Source organism: Amblyraja radiata, chromosome 38 (assembly GCF_010909765.2).
Source record: "Amblyraja radiata isolate CabotCenter1 chromosome 38, sAmbRad1.1.pri, whole genome shotgun sequence".
Classification (NCBI taxonomy): Eukaryota; Metazoa; Chordata; class Chondrichthyes; order Rajiformes; family Rajidae; genus Amblyraja; species Amblyraja radiata.
The window spans coordinates 3,623,357-3,640,562 of record NC_045993.1 but is presented as its reverse complement, the minus strand read 5'-3'; the positions used below and the strand labels follow the sequence as shown (position 1 = coordinate 3,640,562).

The following is a 17,206-nucleotide window of genomic DNA, read 5'->3' as shown; positions in this document are numbered from 1 at the left end:
GCAGCATCTCTGGGCGCTGTAAGGCAGCAACTCTACCGATGCGCCACCGTGCCACACTACAAGTACAACCAATTACCGCAAGATTTGACCTACAAGACAATGATCTGAAACAACTCTTAATGATGCTACAGAGCAAGGTATTTGGAACTATTTATTTGCATTGATTCTGTTTTAAAGAGTTGGATATTAATTGCATCAGTAAGATATTGGTGAGTTTTAATTATCGGGAATTACAGAGTTCTATTCATTCTGCTGTAGAAGGTACTTTGACTATAGACAAACAGCAGGGGGAAATGGCATTATACGGGTTATGGATTAATATTGTAGTAATTTCATTTCAGAGTACATCTCCATTTGAAAACTCACATACACACAGAACATGGAACAGCACAGCTCAAGAAAGCCCCTTCGGCCCAAAATGTCTGTGCCGCCCTGCATATCAAGATCAACCCTTGTCTTTAAAAAAAGACACAAGATGCTTGAGTAACTCAGTGGGTCGGGCAGAATCTGAGGAGAACATGGTTTTGGGTCAGGGGTCTTCTTCAGGCTGATTGTCAGGGTGTGGGAGATGGTGACATTTGGAAGAGGGGAGGGGCAGGATTAAGGTCATTCCTTCAAATTACTTTACTCTGTTCCACCCCCATCCAAATACAATCGGTAAAGAGAACAGGAGGCAGGTTGGCCCAGCGGTAGAGTTATGCCCTATGGCGCCAGGGACGCGGGTTCGATCCCGACTACGGGTGCTGTCTGTACGGAGTTTGCACGTTCTCCCCGTGACCTGCGTGGGTTTACTCCGAGATCTTCGGTTTCATCCCACACTCCAATGAAGTACAGGTTTGTAGGCTAATTGGCTTGGTTTAAATGTAAAAATGGTCCTTAGTGTGTGTAGGATAGTGCTAGTGTGTGCGGGGATCGCTGGTCGGCCCGGACTCGATGGGCCGAAGGGCCTGTTTCCGTGCTGTATGTCTAAACTAAATTAAAAGGCCCCGACCCAACACATCACCTATTCACATTCTCCAGAGATAGAAACATAGAAAATAGGTGCAGGAGTAGGCCATTCAGCCCTTCGAGCCTGCACCGCCATTCATTGTGATCATCCACAATCAGTAACCCGTGCCTGCCTTCTCCCCATATCTCTTGATTCAGCTAGCCCCTAGAGCTAGATACTGCTTGACGCGCTGAGTTACTCCAGCACTCTGTCTTTTTTTGTAAACCAGCATCTGCAGTTCCTTGTATCCATCAGTTATCCATCTGCACATAATCCACATCATATGGAAGGAACGTTCTGATGTGCAGAGGCTAGCACAGACTAGAAGGGCTGCATGGCCGGCTGTTGTCCTAATGTAGCTCAGTCATTCTTTGCTTTCTGTTTAATTTAGTTTAAAGACACAGCGTGGAAACAGGCCCTTCAGCCCACCGAGTCCTCGCTGACCAGCGATCCCCGCACACTAACTCTATCCTATAATCAATTGACATTTATACTAAGCCAATTAACCCAAGAACCTGTATGTCTTTGGAGTGTTAGAGGAAACCGGAGATCCGATTAGTGAAAGGCTTGGATCGAGTGGATATGGAGAGGATGTTTCCACTAGTGGGAGAGTCTACGACTAGAGGTCACAGCCTCAGAATTAAAGGATGTTCCTTTAGGAAGACGTGGAGGAATTTCTTTAGTCAGCGGGCGGTGAATCTGCGGAATTCGTTGCCCCACCGTGATAATCGTGCCCGTGAGATAAACGCCCCATCGTTCCTGGTCCCGTCACCAACTCTTCCCCCCCCCTCTGCCTCGTTAGCGGAGGTCACAGGTCGCCCAAGGTCTCCCTGCGTCTGACCAGCATCTCGTATGGTTGGGGCTCCACCACGATTTTGTACTGGCCTTCCAGGTTGGGAGAGGTGGTTGCGTCGGGCCAGTGAAACTCCAAGTGCTGCAGGAGCGAGGTGAAGAAGAGGAAGAGCTCCATTTTGGCCAAACGTTCCCCAAGGCAAGCGCGGACACCTGTTGGAGACGGAGGAAGGTTGGCTTAACATGGCCCAGAAATACGTTAGGTGTTGCGCTCGGCCTCGCTAATCTTGTTCGTGGCGCTACACAAAGTCCCAGATTAGCCGGTGGCCATTCGCCCCTTCTTGACTCTGCTAACCAAACTGGAACTACTTGGACCCTCATTTTGGGCTTTAGTTTAGTTTAGAGATACAGCGCGGAAACAGGCCAGCGATCCCCGCACATTAACACTACCCTACACGCACGAGGGACAATTTTACACCTATACCAAGCCAATGAGCCTACAAACCTGCGCGTCTTTGGAGTGTGTGAGGAAACTGAAAATCTCCAAGAAAACTCACGGCGAGAACGTACATCCCTTCCATCGAGGGGATTTATCGCAGTCGCTGCCTCAAAAAGGCTGGCAGTATCATCAGAGACCCACACCATCCTGGCCACACACTCATCTCCCTGCTACCTTCAGGTAGAAGGTACAGGAGCCTGAAGACTGCAACAACCAGGTTCAGGAATAGCTACTTCCCCACAGCCATCAGGCTATTAAACCTGGCTCGGACAAAACTCTGATTATTAATAACCCATTTCTGTTATTTGCACTTTACCAGTTTATTTATTCATGTGTGTATATATTTATATTATGGTATATGGACACATTTATCTGTTTTGTAGTAAATGCCTACTATGTTCTGTTGTGCTGAAGCAAAGCAAGAATTTCATGTGTGTATATATTTATATTATGGTAGGTACACAAAAATGCTGGAGAAACTCAGCGGGTGCAGCAGCATCTATGGAGCGAAGGAAATAGGCGACGTTTCGGGCCGAAACCCTTCTTCAGACTGATGGGGGGGGGGGGGGGGGGGGAGAAGGAAGGAAAAAGGGAGGATGAGGAGCCCGAGGGCGGGGGGATGGGAGGAGACAGCTCGAGGGTTAAGGAAGGGGAGGAGACAGCAAGGGCTAGCAAAACTGGGAGAATTCAACATTCATGCCATCCGGACGCAAGCAACCCAGGCGGAATATGAGGTGCTGCTCCTCCAATTTCCGGTGTTGCTCACTCTGGCAATGGAGGAGACCCAGGACAGAGAGGTCGGATTGGGAATGGGAGGGGGAGTTGAAGTGCTGAGCCACCGGGAGTTCAGGTAGGTTATTGCGGACTGAGCGGAGGTGTTCGGCGAAACGATCGCCCAACCTCCGCTTAGTCTCCCCGATGTAAATCAGCTGACATCTAGAGCAGCAGATGAGGTAGATGAGGTTGGAGGAGATACAGGTGAACCTTTGTCGCACCTGGAACGACTGCTTGGATCAATGCCTACTATGCCTACTAGTCAATGCCTACTATGTTCTGTGTGCTGAAGCAAAGCAAGAATTTCATTGTCCTATCGGGGACACATGACAATAAACTCACTTGAAGTTGAAACTCCGTACACACAGCACCCGTGGTCAGGATTGAACCCGGGTCTCTTGCGCTGAGAGGCCACCAACACTCACCAGCTACTCACCCATTGAGAACGGAATGAATGCGTCTGGCTTGAAGAATTCCCCGCTATCGTTCAAAAAATTCTCCGGGTTGAACTGGTGTGGATGCTTCCACTGGCCCTCGTCAGTCAAGGCTGAGTATAGGTTTATCAAAACCAGGGTGTCCTACAGCGACAGAACATCGAGGTTAAGGAACGGAGACAGGCACAACATGCGGGAGTAACTCACCGGGTGAGGGAGCATCTCTGGAGAACAAGGACAGGTGATCTTTCAGGTTAGAACCCTTTCTTCAGGCTGAAAGATGTCGAAGGCCAGAATGAAACAGGGTCGGCAACAGATGACCTCAGGAAGGTTGTAGTCTGAAGAATGGTCCCGACCCGAAACGTCACCCATCCATGTCCTCCAGAGATGCTGCCTGACCCACTGAGTTACTCCAGCACTCTGTGTCTATTTTCTCTATCTTTCTCGGTTCAACTACCGGTCGTTGACACTGAAAGGAGGAGAATTTCTTCTAAGCAGGCACACCTTGAGAAATCTTCACATCAGACCAGTGAAATGGCAGAACAAGGAACTGCAGACTGACATAAAAAGCTGAAGTAACTCAGCAGGACAGGCAGAGAGAAGGAATGGGTGACGTTTAGGGTCGAGACCCTTCTTCAGACTGCAGATAACCATATAACCATATAACAATTACAGCACGGAAACAGGCCATCTCGGCCCTACAAGTCCGTGCCGAACACTTTTTTCCCTTAGTCCCACCTGCCTGCACTCATACCATAACCCTCCATTCCCTTCTCATCCATATGCCTGTCCAATTTATTTTTAAATGATACCAACGAACCTGCCGCCACCACTTCCACTGGAAGCTCATTCCACACCGCTACCACTCTCTGAGTAAAGAAGTTCCCCCTCATGTTACCCCTAAACTTCTGTCCCTTAATTCTGAAGTCATGTCCTCTTGTTTGAATCTTCCCTATTCTCAAAGGGAAAAGCTTGATCACATCAACTCTGTCTATCCCTCTCATCATTTTAAAGACCTCTATCAAGTCCCCCCTTAACCTTCTGCGCTCCAGAGAATAAAGCCCTAACTTATTCAACCTATCTCTGTAACTTAGTTGTTGAAACCCAGGCAACATTCTAGTAAATCTCCTCTGTACTCTCTCTATTTTGTTGACATCCTTCCTATAATTGGGCGACCAAAATTGTACACCATACTCCAGATTTGGTCTCACCAATGCCTTGTACAATTTTAACATTACATCCCAGCTTCTATACTCAATGCTCTGATTTATAAAGGCTAGCATACCAAAAGCTTTCTTTACCACCCTATCTATATGAGATTCCACCTTCAAGGAACTATGCACGGTTATTCCCAGATCCCTCTGTTCAACTGTATTCTTCAATTCCCTACCATTTATCATGTACGTCCTATTTTGATTTGTCCTGCCAAGGTGTAACACCTCACATTTATCAGCATTAAACTCCATCTGCCATCTTTCAGCCCATTTTTCCAAATGGCCTGGTTTACAGATGCTGGTTTACAAAAAACACACAAGGTGCTGGCGTAACTCAGCGGGTCAGAGAGCATCTGCCTGTCCCACTGAGTTACTCCAGACAATTGACCAGGGAGAGATAGTGAAAATAGGCACAACATGCGGGAGTAACTCAGCGGGTCAGGGAGCATCTCTGGAGAACAGGGGCAGGTGATCTTTCAGGTTGGAACCCTTTCTTTAGGCTGAAAGATGGAGAAGGCCAGAATGAAACGGGGTTGGCAACAGATGACCTCAGGAAGGGTGGAGTCAGAAGGGTCGCGACCCGAAATGTCATCCATCCATGTCCTCCAGAGGTGCTGCCTGACCCGCTGAGTTACTCCAGCACTTTGTGTCTGAAGAAGGGTCCCGAACTGAAACATCTCTGGAGGCCATGGATGGGTGACTTGTTCTTTTTGTTCCAAATAGTCACCTTTTTGATTTGGTGCCCCATAAATGCGGTGTCTTGTGTCATGGCCCGGACAACTGACACGGGAAATATGTTTGCGTATCGCTGGACCTCGTGGATAACTGCGCTGACGTACGGCATGTCGGAACTGTCCTCCATAGACGGGCGGCGCGAACGGCCGATCACCTCATCGATCTCCTTCTGACACTTCACTGCGAAAAGCAGAGAGGAGGAAATCTGAACAAGTCACACAGCAAAAATGTCTGGCTGTCTCCGTCTGCTTCGTTGCCACGTTCTCCGAGCTATCGATGATGCACTCTACACCTTGAACTTCATCTCCTTTGATGTCTCCTTTTCACACCTTGCACTTCCTTATCTCCATGTCTCCCTTCCCCCCCCGAATCTGAAGGGTCTCGACCCATTAAACTGAAAAAGGGTGCACAGAAGATTTGCAAGGATGTTGCCATGACTGGGGGGCGGGCTGAGCTATGGGGAGAGGTTGAGCAGGCTGGGACTCTACTCCTTGGAGCGCAGGAGGATGAGGGGTGATCTTGAGGAGGTGTACAAAATCATGAGAGGAATAGATCGGGTAGACGCGCAAAGCCTCTTGCCCAGAGTAGGGCAACCGAGAACCAGAGGACCTGGGTTTAATGTGAAGGGGGAATGATTTAACCCATTCCTTCTCTCCAGAGGCGCTGCCTGTCCCCGCTGTTACACCAGCATTTTGTGTCTATCTTCAGTGTAAGCCAGCATCTACAGTTCCTTCCCACACCTGAATTGGATGGGGAAAAGATTTAATTGGAACCTGAGGGGTAACTAATGGTGGGTGTATGGAATGGGCTGCCACAGGAGGTAGCGGAGGCAGGGACTATCCGACATTTAAGGAACAGTTAGACAGGTACAAGGATAGGGCAGGTTTAGAGGTATATGGGCCAAACGCAAGCAGGTGGGACTAGTGTAGACGGGGCATGTTGGCCGGTGTGGGCAAGTTGGGTTGAAGGGCTTGTGTCCAAACTGCAAATCTCCATGACAGGGGTTTAGTGGCCCTGGTTGAAGTCATTCATTCATTCATTCATCATTGTTGGAAACGTTAGCGACTCAGTGGCGCTGGTTTCCGACGGGAACGGTGACGGAGGCACCACACATCTCTGTCCTCCAGTTCCTGCGGACTTCCGCCGCTGGAAGTATCGGATGTTGGTGTGTGTGTGCTTTATCATCATTCCTTACAATGCCGTGTACGACAGTGATCGCAACTTCTACTGAAGTGTGGATGGCCGTTAGAAACATAGAAAATAGGTGCAGGAGGAGGCCATTCGGCCCTTCGAGCCAGCACCGCCATTCATTGTGATCATGGCTGATCGTCCCCTATCAATAACCCGTGCCTGCCTTCTCCGCATATCCCTTGACTCCACTAGCCCCTAGAGCTCTATCTAACTCCCTCTTAAATCCATCCAGTGACTTGGCCTCCACTGCCCTCTGTGGCAGGGAATTCCATAAATTCACAACTCTCTGGGTGAAAACTTTTTTTCTCACCTCAGTGTTAAATGACCTCCCCTTTATTCTAAGACTGTGTGGCCCCTGGTTCTGGACTCGCCCAACATTGGGAACATTTTTCCTGCATCTAGCTTGTCCAGTCCTTTTATAATTTTATATGTTTCTATAAGATTCACCCCCTCATCCTTCTAAACTCCAGTGAATACAAGCCTAGTCTTTTCAATCTTTCCTCATATGACAGTCTCGCCATCCCAGGGATAAATCTCGTGAACCTACACTGCACTGCCTCCGTTCCAGTTGCTATGGTCAGGCAAACGCCTCCGTTGTCATGCGGTGAGAACGGAGAGGTTGAGAAGGAGTTTCTTCCCAGAGGCCATTCGGACTGTAAATGCCAATCTCACCAGGGACTAACTCTACTGAACGTTCTTCCCTTCATTATTTATTATGTAAAAGAATATGTGTGGTATGATTGTGCCTATCATTTGTTTGGTTGTTTGGTTGTTTGTCTTTTGCACAAAAGTCCGCGAGCATTGCCACTTTCATTTCACTGCACATCTCGTATGTGTATGTGACAAATAAACTTGACTTGACTTGACTTAACTCAATCACCAGCTCGCTAGAAGCTCATCCGCCCTTTGACAGGTCTTGTTTTTGGTCCTGCTGGGGGTCCACAGCCCCCTCCTCACCTGGCAAACCAGGTGGGGGAGACGGTTTAGTCGCTGACTATCCGACCATGGAGCGGGTAGCACGGGATTACATTGTACCCGTGGCGGGGGGAACTCCCCCCCACCCCCCCCCCCCTCCCCCCCACCCCCCCCCCCCCCCCTCCCCCCCCCCCCAGACCTGGTTGAAGTTTTGCCTTTACCTTGTACGTCAGGATAAGCCATCATGTAGAGAAGCCCCCAATACAGTGTGGTCGAGGTGGTCTCAGTCCCACCCAAGAAGAGGTCATGAATATCGTGCAGCAGGTTTCCCTCTGTCAGCATCGAGTCGGGGGATCCATCCCGCTCCTGAGAAAGAGAAAACGTTGTCCTGTTTTGCAAATGGTTGTGAATGCGGTCAGACTTCAAAGAATAAGGAGTAAGCCATTTAGAACGGAGACGAGGAAACACTTTTTCTCACAGAGAGAGTGGTGAGTCTGTGGAATTCTCTGCCTCAGAGGGCGGTGGAGGCAGGTTCTCTGGATGCTTTCAAGAGAGAGCTGGATAGGGCTCTTAAAAATAGTGGATATGGGGAGAAGGCAGGAACGGGGTACTGATTGGGCATGGTCAGCCATTGAATGGCGGTGCTGGCTTGAAGGGCAGAAGGGCCTGGCTCCGTACTCCAAGAGGGTTTCTGGAGGCCTGGGATGCGGACCTGCAAAGTATCAAGCTGCTGAAGTAACGTGAAGAGCATGCTTGTGGCCGCACCAATTTCCAGCAATACAAACTGCGTCCCTTCACCTTTTCCATCTCCAGGAGATAGGCGTCAATGAAGTCCCGAATGGTTTCACCGCTCAAAGTCTCTCGATGCTGCTCGATGAAGCCCTGAAGGATGGCCAAAATGGCGGCCTGGTTTTCAAAGATCCTCTGCTGAGGCCCAGGAAGATAGAGGATGATGGGAAACACAGCACAGATCTAGCAGGAAGCAAAGACATAGTCTTAATTACAATGTTATTCTTTGGAGCGCAGAAGGTTAAGGGGGGCACTTGATAGAGGTCTTTAAAATTATGAGAGGGATAGACAGAGTTGACGTGGATAAGCTTTTTCCAACGATTCAAACAAGAGGACATGACTTGAGAATTAAGGGACAGAAGTTTTGGGGTAACATGAGGGGGAATTTCTTTACTCAGAGAGTGGTGGCTGTGTGGAATGAGCTTCCAGTGGAAGTGGTGGATTTTATCATTTAAAAATAAATTGGATAGGTATATGGACGGGAAAGGAATGGAGGGTTATGGTCTGAGTGCAGGTAGATGGGACTAGGTGAGAGTAAGTGTTCGGCACGGACTAGAAGGGCCGAGATGGCCTGTTTCTGTGCTGTAATTGTTATATGGTTATATGGTTAGTTACTGCAGTAGAGTTGCTGCCTCGGAGTTTGTACGCCCTCCCCATGACCTGCGTGGGTTTTCTCCGGGTGCTCCGGTTTCCTCCCACACTCCAAAGACGTACAGGTTTGCAAGTTAATTGGCTTGGTATAAATGTAAATTGTCCCTAGTAACTTTACCGAGCCTATTAACCTAGAAACCTGCACGTCTTTGGAGTGTGTAGGAGGAAACCGAAGATCTCGGAGAAAAACCCACGCAGGTCACGGGCAGAACACAAAACTCCATACAGACAGCACCCGTAGTCGGGATCGAACCCGGGTCTGTGGCGCTGTGAGGCAGCAACTCTACCACTGTGGCCGCCCCTCAGGTTTGGGCCTCTCAGGAACTCAATGAAGTTTTCGAACAGCTGTCGAGGTACTTGCCTACAACTAATTCTGTGGGGGTTTGGGGGAAATGTGGGGTGATACTGTCCACAAATAATTGCTGTCCATGCTGTCTGACACGATGACTCTCTGACCGATAGCGCAGGGGATGCAGATGTTGGAAAGCCCATCAAAAATGTACATTATATCTGAGTGAAAGTGCAAAACGTGCTGGAGTAACTTAGCGGGCCGGGCAGTATCTCTGGAGAACGTGGATAGGTGGCGCAGCGGTAGAGTTGCTGCCTTACAGCGCCGGTCAGCAGGTTTCGATCGCGACTACGGGTGCTGTCTGTACGGAGTTTGTACATTCTCCCCGTGACCAGCGTGGGTTTTCTCCGAGATCTTCGGTTTCCTCCCACACTCCAAAGGCGTGCAGGTTTGTAGGTTAATTGGCTTGTTATGAATGTAAAAATTGTCCCTGGTATGTGTGGGATAGTGTTGGTGTGCGGGGATCGCTGGTCGGCACGGACCCGTGGGCCGAAGGGCCTGTTTCCGCACTGTATCAAAATAAACAAAAAGGTGACGTTTTCTGGTCGGGACTCTTCTTCAGACCTAAACATGTTCGACATGTTACTCCGGCACTTTGCATCCTCTTGTGCATTAACCAGCACCTGCAGTTCATAAGTTCAAAAGTGATAGGAACAGAATTAGGCCATTCGGCCCATCATGTAGTGATTCCCCTACTGTGGGCAACCCGCCACACTTACCCATTGAAATTTCACTCACCCTCATCCAGAACCCTGAGTGTATTCTCAGCATCTGGTCGTACAGCCCGACCAAGTGTTTGAAGGTCTTGTCTTCATAGTGGAAGCGTCTGCCGAAGATGATCATGCACATGACATTGGAAACGGCGCTGGTGATAACAGGGCGGGGGTCCGCTGCTTGACCTGCATGAGAGCGGGATGTTGGTCGACTCCTAGTTTAGTTCAATGTCACGTGTACCGTGTGTGGCACAGTGGCGCAGCAGGTAGAACTGCTGCCTCACAGCGCCAGAGACCCGGCTTCAATCCTGACCACGGGTGCTGTCCGCACGGAGTTTGCACGTTCCCCCCGTGACCTGCGTGGGTTTTCTCTGGGTGCTCCGGTTTCTACTTTCGAGACTCCAAAGACGTACAGGTTTGTAGGCTAATGGGCTAATGGTATAATTGTACATCGTATGTGTGTGTGTGTGTGTGTGTGTGTGTGTGTGTGTGTGTGTGTGTGTGTGCGTGTGTGTGTGTGTGTGCGCGCGTGTGTGTGTGTGAGTGTGTGCGCGCGTGTGTGTGTGCGTGCGTCGCTGTGCGTGCGTGTGGTGTGTGTGTGGTGTTGTGGGTGTGTTGTGTGTGTGTGTGTTGCGTGTGTGTGTGTTGTGTGTGTGTGTGTGTGTGCGCGCGCGTGTGTGTGTGTGTGTGTGTGTGTTGGTTGTTGTGTGTGTGTGTGTGTGTTGTGTGTGTGTGTGTGGTTGTGCGCCGCGTTGTGTTTGTAGTTGTTGTTGTGTGTCGTGTGGTGTGTGTGTGGTGTGTGTGTGTGTGTGGTGTTTGTGTGTGTGTGGTGTGTGTGTGTGTGTGTGTGTGATGTGGTGTGGTGTGTGGTGTGTGGTGTGTGGTGTGTGGTGTGTGGTGTGTGGTGTGTGGTGTGTGGTGTGTGAGTGTTGTGAGTGTTGTGCGTGTGCGCGCGCGCGTGTGTGTGTGTGTGTGTGCGTGTGCGTGTGCGTGCGTGTGTGTGTGTGTTCGTTCCGTGGGCCGAAGGGTATGTTTTCACACTATCTCTATACTAAACAAAAGAAAACTTACCAAAGAAATTCCCCCTCATCTTTTTTATAGATAAGTTTAGAGATACAGCGCGGAATCAGGGCCTTCGGCACACCGAGTCCTCGCTGACCAGCGATCCCCGCACACTCACACTATCCTACACACGCTAGGGACAATTTTACATTTGTTCTAAGCCTTTCTTTATTCTGAGATATTGATGTCAAATCAATGACAGAACAATATAAGCAGGGAAATAAAACTGTGCCGAATCTTACCTTCCAACGGTGCCTTGAGCGTGTCGATCAAATACTTGGCCTCCTCCAGGATTTTCTCCTCAAAAGTAATTGTCCCCAGTCCAAAGTTTCTCAAAATGGTGAGAGTGAATCTTCGCTGCTGTTTCCAGGACCTCCCGTAGGGTGCATAAATGATGCCTGAGACAAAAGGGGTAAAATAATTGTTGATAAAGACACAAAGCACTGCAGTAACTCAGGCGGCAACCCTGGAGAACATGGACCGGCGATGTTTCGGTCGGGACCTCGTGGGTTTTCCCCCCGGGTGCCCAGGTTTCCCCCACACTCCAAAGACGTACAGGCTTGTAGGCCAATTAGTCTTCTGTAAAAATGGTAAATTGTCCCTATTGAGTGTAGTGTTGTGTTGGTGATAGAGTAGCCGGCACGGACATGGTGGGCTGAAGGGCCTGTTTCCACGCTGTATCTCTAAACTAAAACTAAACTTCCACCTCGATGACTTTACATTCCTCGTCCCTCCTCTTTTTCTCTGTTCCACTTTTTTTGTCTTTTCATCACCTCTGACCTTTGTCCGACTATCTGCTAAAGAAACGCCCCCCTCACCTGTGTCCACCTGTCACTTATGGACCCCACAAGGTCATGTCATAAGTGATAGGAGCAGAATTAGACCATTCGGCCCATCAAGTATACAAATCATGGCTGAACTATCTCTCCCCCCCTAACCCCATTCTCCTGCCTTCTCCCCGTAACCCCTGACACCCGTACTAATCAAGAATCTATCTATCTCTGCCTTAAAAATATCCCCTGACTTGGCCTCCACAGCCAAGATTGCTCTACACATACGTAGAAAATAGCCACATTTCCATTACCTTGACATTTGGTGAGGAGATCATTGATGCGTGTCCTAGGGCGGCCAGCAAATTCCCTGCTGTATTGGATCAGAGCCTCCTGGATTGTCTGAAACCCACTTAGAAGTATAATTGGCATCCACAATATGTACAGTGTCGTAACGTCCCCGTATCTCTTTCTGTACTGGTTAAGGAAGAAACAACAGATGAACCCACCACTGACTAGACGGCTAGTCATCACTGTCTAGACTAGGAAGGAGATGAGGAGGAATTTATTTCATCAGAGGGTGGTGAATCTGTGGAATTCATTGCCACAGACGGCAGTGGAGGCCAAGTCAGTGCATATTTTTAAGGCAGAGATAGATTCTTGATTAGTGCGAGTGTCAGGGAGAAGGCAGGGGGGTGGTGTTAGGAGGGAGAGATGGATCAGCCATGATTGAATGGCGGTGGAGACTTTTTTTTAGAGATACAGCGCAGAAAAAGGCCCTTCGGCCCACCATATCCGCACTGACCAGCGATCCCCGCACACTAACAATATCCGACACACTTGATGGACAATTTACACTTACACCAAGCCAATTAACCGACAAACCTGCACGTCTCTGGAGTGTGGGAGGAAACCGAAGATCCCGGAGAAAACCCACGCAGGTCACGGGGAGAAGGTCGTGACTCGGGACTCTGGCGCTTTAAGTGCTGTAAGGCAGCAGCTCTTCTGCTGGGCCACCATAGACTCAGTGGGCCGAATGGCCTAATTCTGCTCCTGTCACTAATGAGCTTATGAATTTTGTCAATAGACAATAGGTGCAGGAGTAGGCCATTTGGCCCTTCGAGCCAGCACCACCATTCAATGTGATCATGGCTGATCGTCCCCAATCAGTACCCCGTTCCTGCCTTCTCCCCATATCCCCTGACCCCGCTATCTTTAAGAGCCCTATCTAGCTTTCTCTTGAAAGCATCCAGAGAACCTGCCTCCACCGCCCTCTGAGGCAGAGAATTCCACAGACTCACCACTCTCTGTGAGAAAAAGTGTTTCCTCGTCTCCGTTCCAAATGGCTTACTCCTTATTCTTAAACTGTGTGGCCCCTGGTTCTGGACTCCCCCAACATCGGGGACATGTTTCCTGACTCTAATGTGTCCAAGCCCTCTTGTCGAGATCGGCCGTTTCTCTAACCCCCCCCCCCCCCCCCCCCCACCCACACCTCCCCACGTACCTGTTCCAGCTGAATATGGGGAGGTTTTCGGTCAGAAGAGAAGATATTTACAAGCTGCCACCAGGCAGAAGGTCCCGGGGGAAGCTTGTTCGACATCCTTGCCCTGATGAGATAGCACACCAGCAACAACCCCAGCAGGAGTACCAAGAGCTCCTGAGCATCGGGCCAGCGTAGTCCAGCCATCCTCGTAGACAGTCAAAGAAGAAGGGTCTCGACCCAAAACGTCGCCTGTTCCTTCCCTCCGGAGACACTGTCTGTCCCCGCTGAGTTACTCCAGCTTTTTGTGTCTGCCTTCCCTTCCCTTCCCTTCCTCCCACTCAACTTTACTTGCAAGGACTTGTCGAAAAAATCTCCAGTGCTGGTGGGAGCGGTGTTTAGAAACTTCTCACAGTAAGTTTGCAAAACTTGTGAAACTCCGCCAAAAAAAAAACGTTTCTGTGGCGGAACAAAGTCAACTTGCAACGTCTAAAGTCCGAGTCTCGACCCGAAACGTCACACATTCCTTCTCTCCAGAGATGCTGCCTGTCCCGCTGAGTTACTCCGGCACTTTGCGTCTGATCTAAGTACATTTGCAAAGTCTCCGTTGAAAGGGGTGTTTTTTTCCCGAGACTGTTCCTATAATCAGTTGAGTTTAGAGTCTTGTTTTTTGTGGTGGTTTGCATGTAACAGAGGGACTTACATGGCCCTGGAGATTACACTAGCCTTGTTGTTTATTTTGTGCTGCACTCTGTCCTCTGGCAAGGCTCCAGAACAGCAGATTCCTCTCTCCATCGCTGTTGGAATTGGCTTATGATTTTCACATGCGCCGTGATGCTGTGAAAATATCTTGTTTGCATCCTATCCAGTCAAATCTTCCAACATATGGACTGCTATCGAGCCATTGACCAATTTGGCATTTTCATGTCCATAAGGGATAGGAGCAGAATTAGGCCATTGGGCCCATCAAGTCCATCCCATCCTTCAAGCATGGCTGATCTATCTCTCCCTCCTAATCCCATTCTCCTGCCTCCTCCCCATAAACCCTGACGCCTGTACGAATCAAAAATCAATCAATCAATCAATTAGTTTTACTCGTCACTTGCACATAAAGTGCAAGTGAAATGAATTTGCCAGCAGCGGTACAATGAAACATAGACAATAGGTGCAGGAGTAGGCCATTCGGCCCTTCGAGCCTGCACCGCCATTCAATATGATCATGGCTGATCATCCAACTCAGTATCCTGTACCTGCCTTCTCTCCATACCCCCTGATCCCTTTAACCACAAGGGCCACATCTAACTCCCTTTTAAATATAGCCAATGAACTGGCCTCAACTACCTTCTGTGGCAGAGAATTCCAGAGATTCACCACTCTGTGTGTGAAAAATGTTTTTCTTATCTCGGTCCTAAAAGATTTCCCCCTTATCCTTAAACTGTGACCCCTTGTTCTGGACTTCCCCAACATCGCAAATAATCTTCCTGCATCTAGCCTGTCCAACCCCTTAAGAATTTTGTAAGTTTCTATAAGATCCCCCCTCAATCTTCTAAATTCTAGCGAGTACAAGCCGAGTCTATCCAGTTCTTCATATGAAAGTCCTGACATCCCAGGAATCAGTCTGGTGAACCTTCTCTGTACTCCCTCTATGGCAAGAATGTCTTTCCTCAGATTAGGAGACCAAAACTGTACGCAATACTCCAGGTGTGGTCTCACCAAGACCCTGTACAACTGCAGTAGAACCTCCCTAAACAAATAACACACAAAAACACAATAAAAAATTAACACAAACATCCACCACAGCATACATCACTGTAGTGGAAGGCACAACATTTGGCCAGTCCTCCTCCATTTCCCCCGCGTGGTCGGGACCTCAACCCTCCACAGCCTCCGCTGCGGGGTTCCAGATGAGTAGACAAGGCAAAAGTCCAGGTAAGTCCTGAATCGATGCCTCCCCACCGGAGACCGCGGCTTCAGGTTGGTGTAGGCCGCAGGCCGGCGGTCGAAGATTTAAAGTCCCCGCCGAGCCGCGCCACAGCCAGAAGCCACGCAGGCCGCAGATCTTCACCGCTGAGTTACTCCAGCATTTTTGTCCACCTTCGACTTTCCAGCATCTGCAGTCCCTTCTTTCCCATTTTAAGTTACTGACAGACTATATAACTGTGTATTTCCTTTCAATGTATTTTAAACGCCACCACCGTGTTTCCATTCCAGCAATGATTCAAATTTACCAACCTACGGGCATAGTGTTTGAATTTCTTGCTGCTGCATGATATATGTTATTAAGAAGATGTATTGACTTTATTATTAATATACATTAAACATGTGTATTGCCGATGTCTACAAAATATACTCTGGTGTTGAGCAATTAAGGAAGAGTGAATACATGTGTTATCTAACCTATTGATCTGTTTAACATTCCTTTCATGTTTACTGTGAAACAGAGGGTGATTCAAATTGCAGAGCACAGGATTAATGCAGGGTTATGAAGTGAAGATTACACCGCCTGTAACTTTCCAGATAGTAGGCCATTTTTATTGAATACATATTTCTAAACCCTGATGTTTTATTTTTCCAGACGGTGCCATTTTCTTCTCGTTTATTTTCTCCGCGCCTGTTGGCGTGGGATGGAATGAATGGCCGTCTCAACGCCAAACCTTTGTCAGAGTGAGGCCCAACGCAAACGGCCTCAGAATTGGAGGATGTTCCTTCAGGGGGGAGGAGGTGAGGAGGGATTTCTTTAGCCAGAGGGCGGTGAATCTGCGGAATTCGTTGCCACCGAAGGCTGTGGAGGCCAAGTCAATGGGATATTTCTAAGGCAGAGATTGAGCGATTCTTGGTGAGTGCGGGTGTCAGGGGTTATGGGGGGAAGGCAGGAGAATGGGGTTAGGAGGGACAGATAGATCAGCCGTGATTGAATGGCGGAGTAGACTGAGGCCTCTAGTCCTAGACTCTCCCACTAGTGGAAACATCCAAACATTCAAATAATCGAATACATTTATTTTTGTAAGAAAAAAGGGCTGTAACAGTCTGAGAGGGTTGGTTCATCCCACTACCTCCCCCTCCATCTCCCACCTCCCTCCGCTCCACCTCCCCCCTCACCCTCCCCCCTCCCCCTTCGTCCCTCTCCCCTCCCCCACCGCTCCCCCTCCCTCCCCCTCCACCTCCCCCTCCCCCTCCCCCCTCCCCCTTCGTCCCTCTCCCCTGCCCCTCTGCTCCCCTTCTCTCCACCCCCCACCCCCTTCCCCTACCTCTCCCCCTTCCACCCCCTCTTATCTTAATCTCCCCCTCTCCCATCCCACCCTCCCCATCCCCTCCTCCTCCCCCTTACCCTATCCCCCACCGTCCTTCACGCCCACCCCCTTCTCTTAATCGCCCCCCCCCCCACCCCCCGCCCCCCTCCAAATCTTCCCCCTGTCCCTCCATCCCATCCCCCCCGCTCCTCCCCATCTCCCCGTTTTTACCCTTACCACCCCCGCCTCCTTAATCTCCCGCATCCCTCTCACCTCTCCTCGTCTCCCTCCCCCCCCAGACCTCTCCCCCCTCACCCTCCCCATCTCCACCCCCCCCGGTCCCTCCCATCTCCACCCCCCTTCCCCCTCTCCCCCCCCTCTCTCGCCCCCTCGCTGTCCCCCCGCCCCTCCCCCTCCCCCCCCCCACCTCTCCCCCTCTCCCTCCCCATCTCCCACCCCCTCCCCTCTCTCCCCTCTCTCCCCCCTCTCCCCCCACCATCTCCATGGCGATGAGGGACGGGCCTTGCCGCTGAGGCCCACGCCTCAAATTGAAGAAAAAAATAATCATAAAAGGAAGAAATCTTTCAATTATGTGGAAATGCGAGGGGGGAACTTGCCTT

General features: G+C 49.8%; 1 protein-coding gene across 1 annotated transcript; it reads right to left on the bottom strand.

The window, feature by feature from the left end:
• Positions 1 to 1,165: 1,165 nt before the first annotated feature.
• On the bottom strand, positions 1,166 to 13,807 carry LOC116966744 (cytochrome P450 2D6-like). Its single transcript, XM_033013044.1, has 9 exons — positions 13,381 to 13,807; positions 12,191 to 12,353; positions 11,349 to 11,504; positions 10,070 to 10,230; positions 8,341 to 8,514; positions 7,764 to 7,908; positions 5,429 to 5,616; positions 3,490 to 3,631; positions 1,166 to 1,993 (listed from the first exon to the last, which is right to left on the bottom strand). The coding sequence occupies exons 1-9, from the start codon at positions 13,561 to 13,563 to the stop codon at positions 1,797 to 1,799; spliced, it is 1,509 nt and encodes a 502-aa protein (XP_032868935.1). The 5' UTR covers positions 13,564 to 13,807; the 3' UTR covers positions 1,166 to 1,796.
• Positions 13,808 to 17,206: the final 3,399 nt, after the last annotated feature.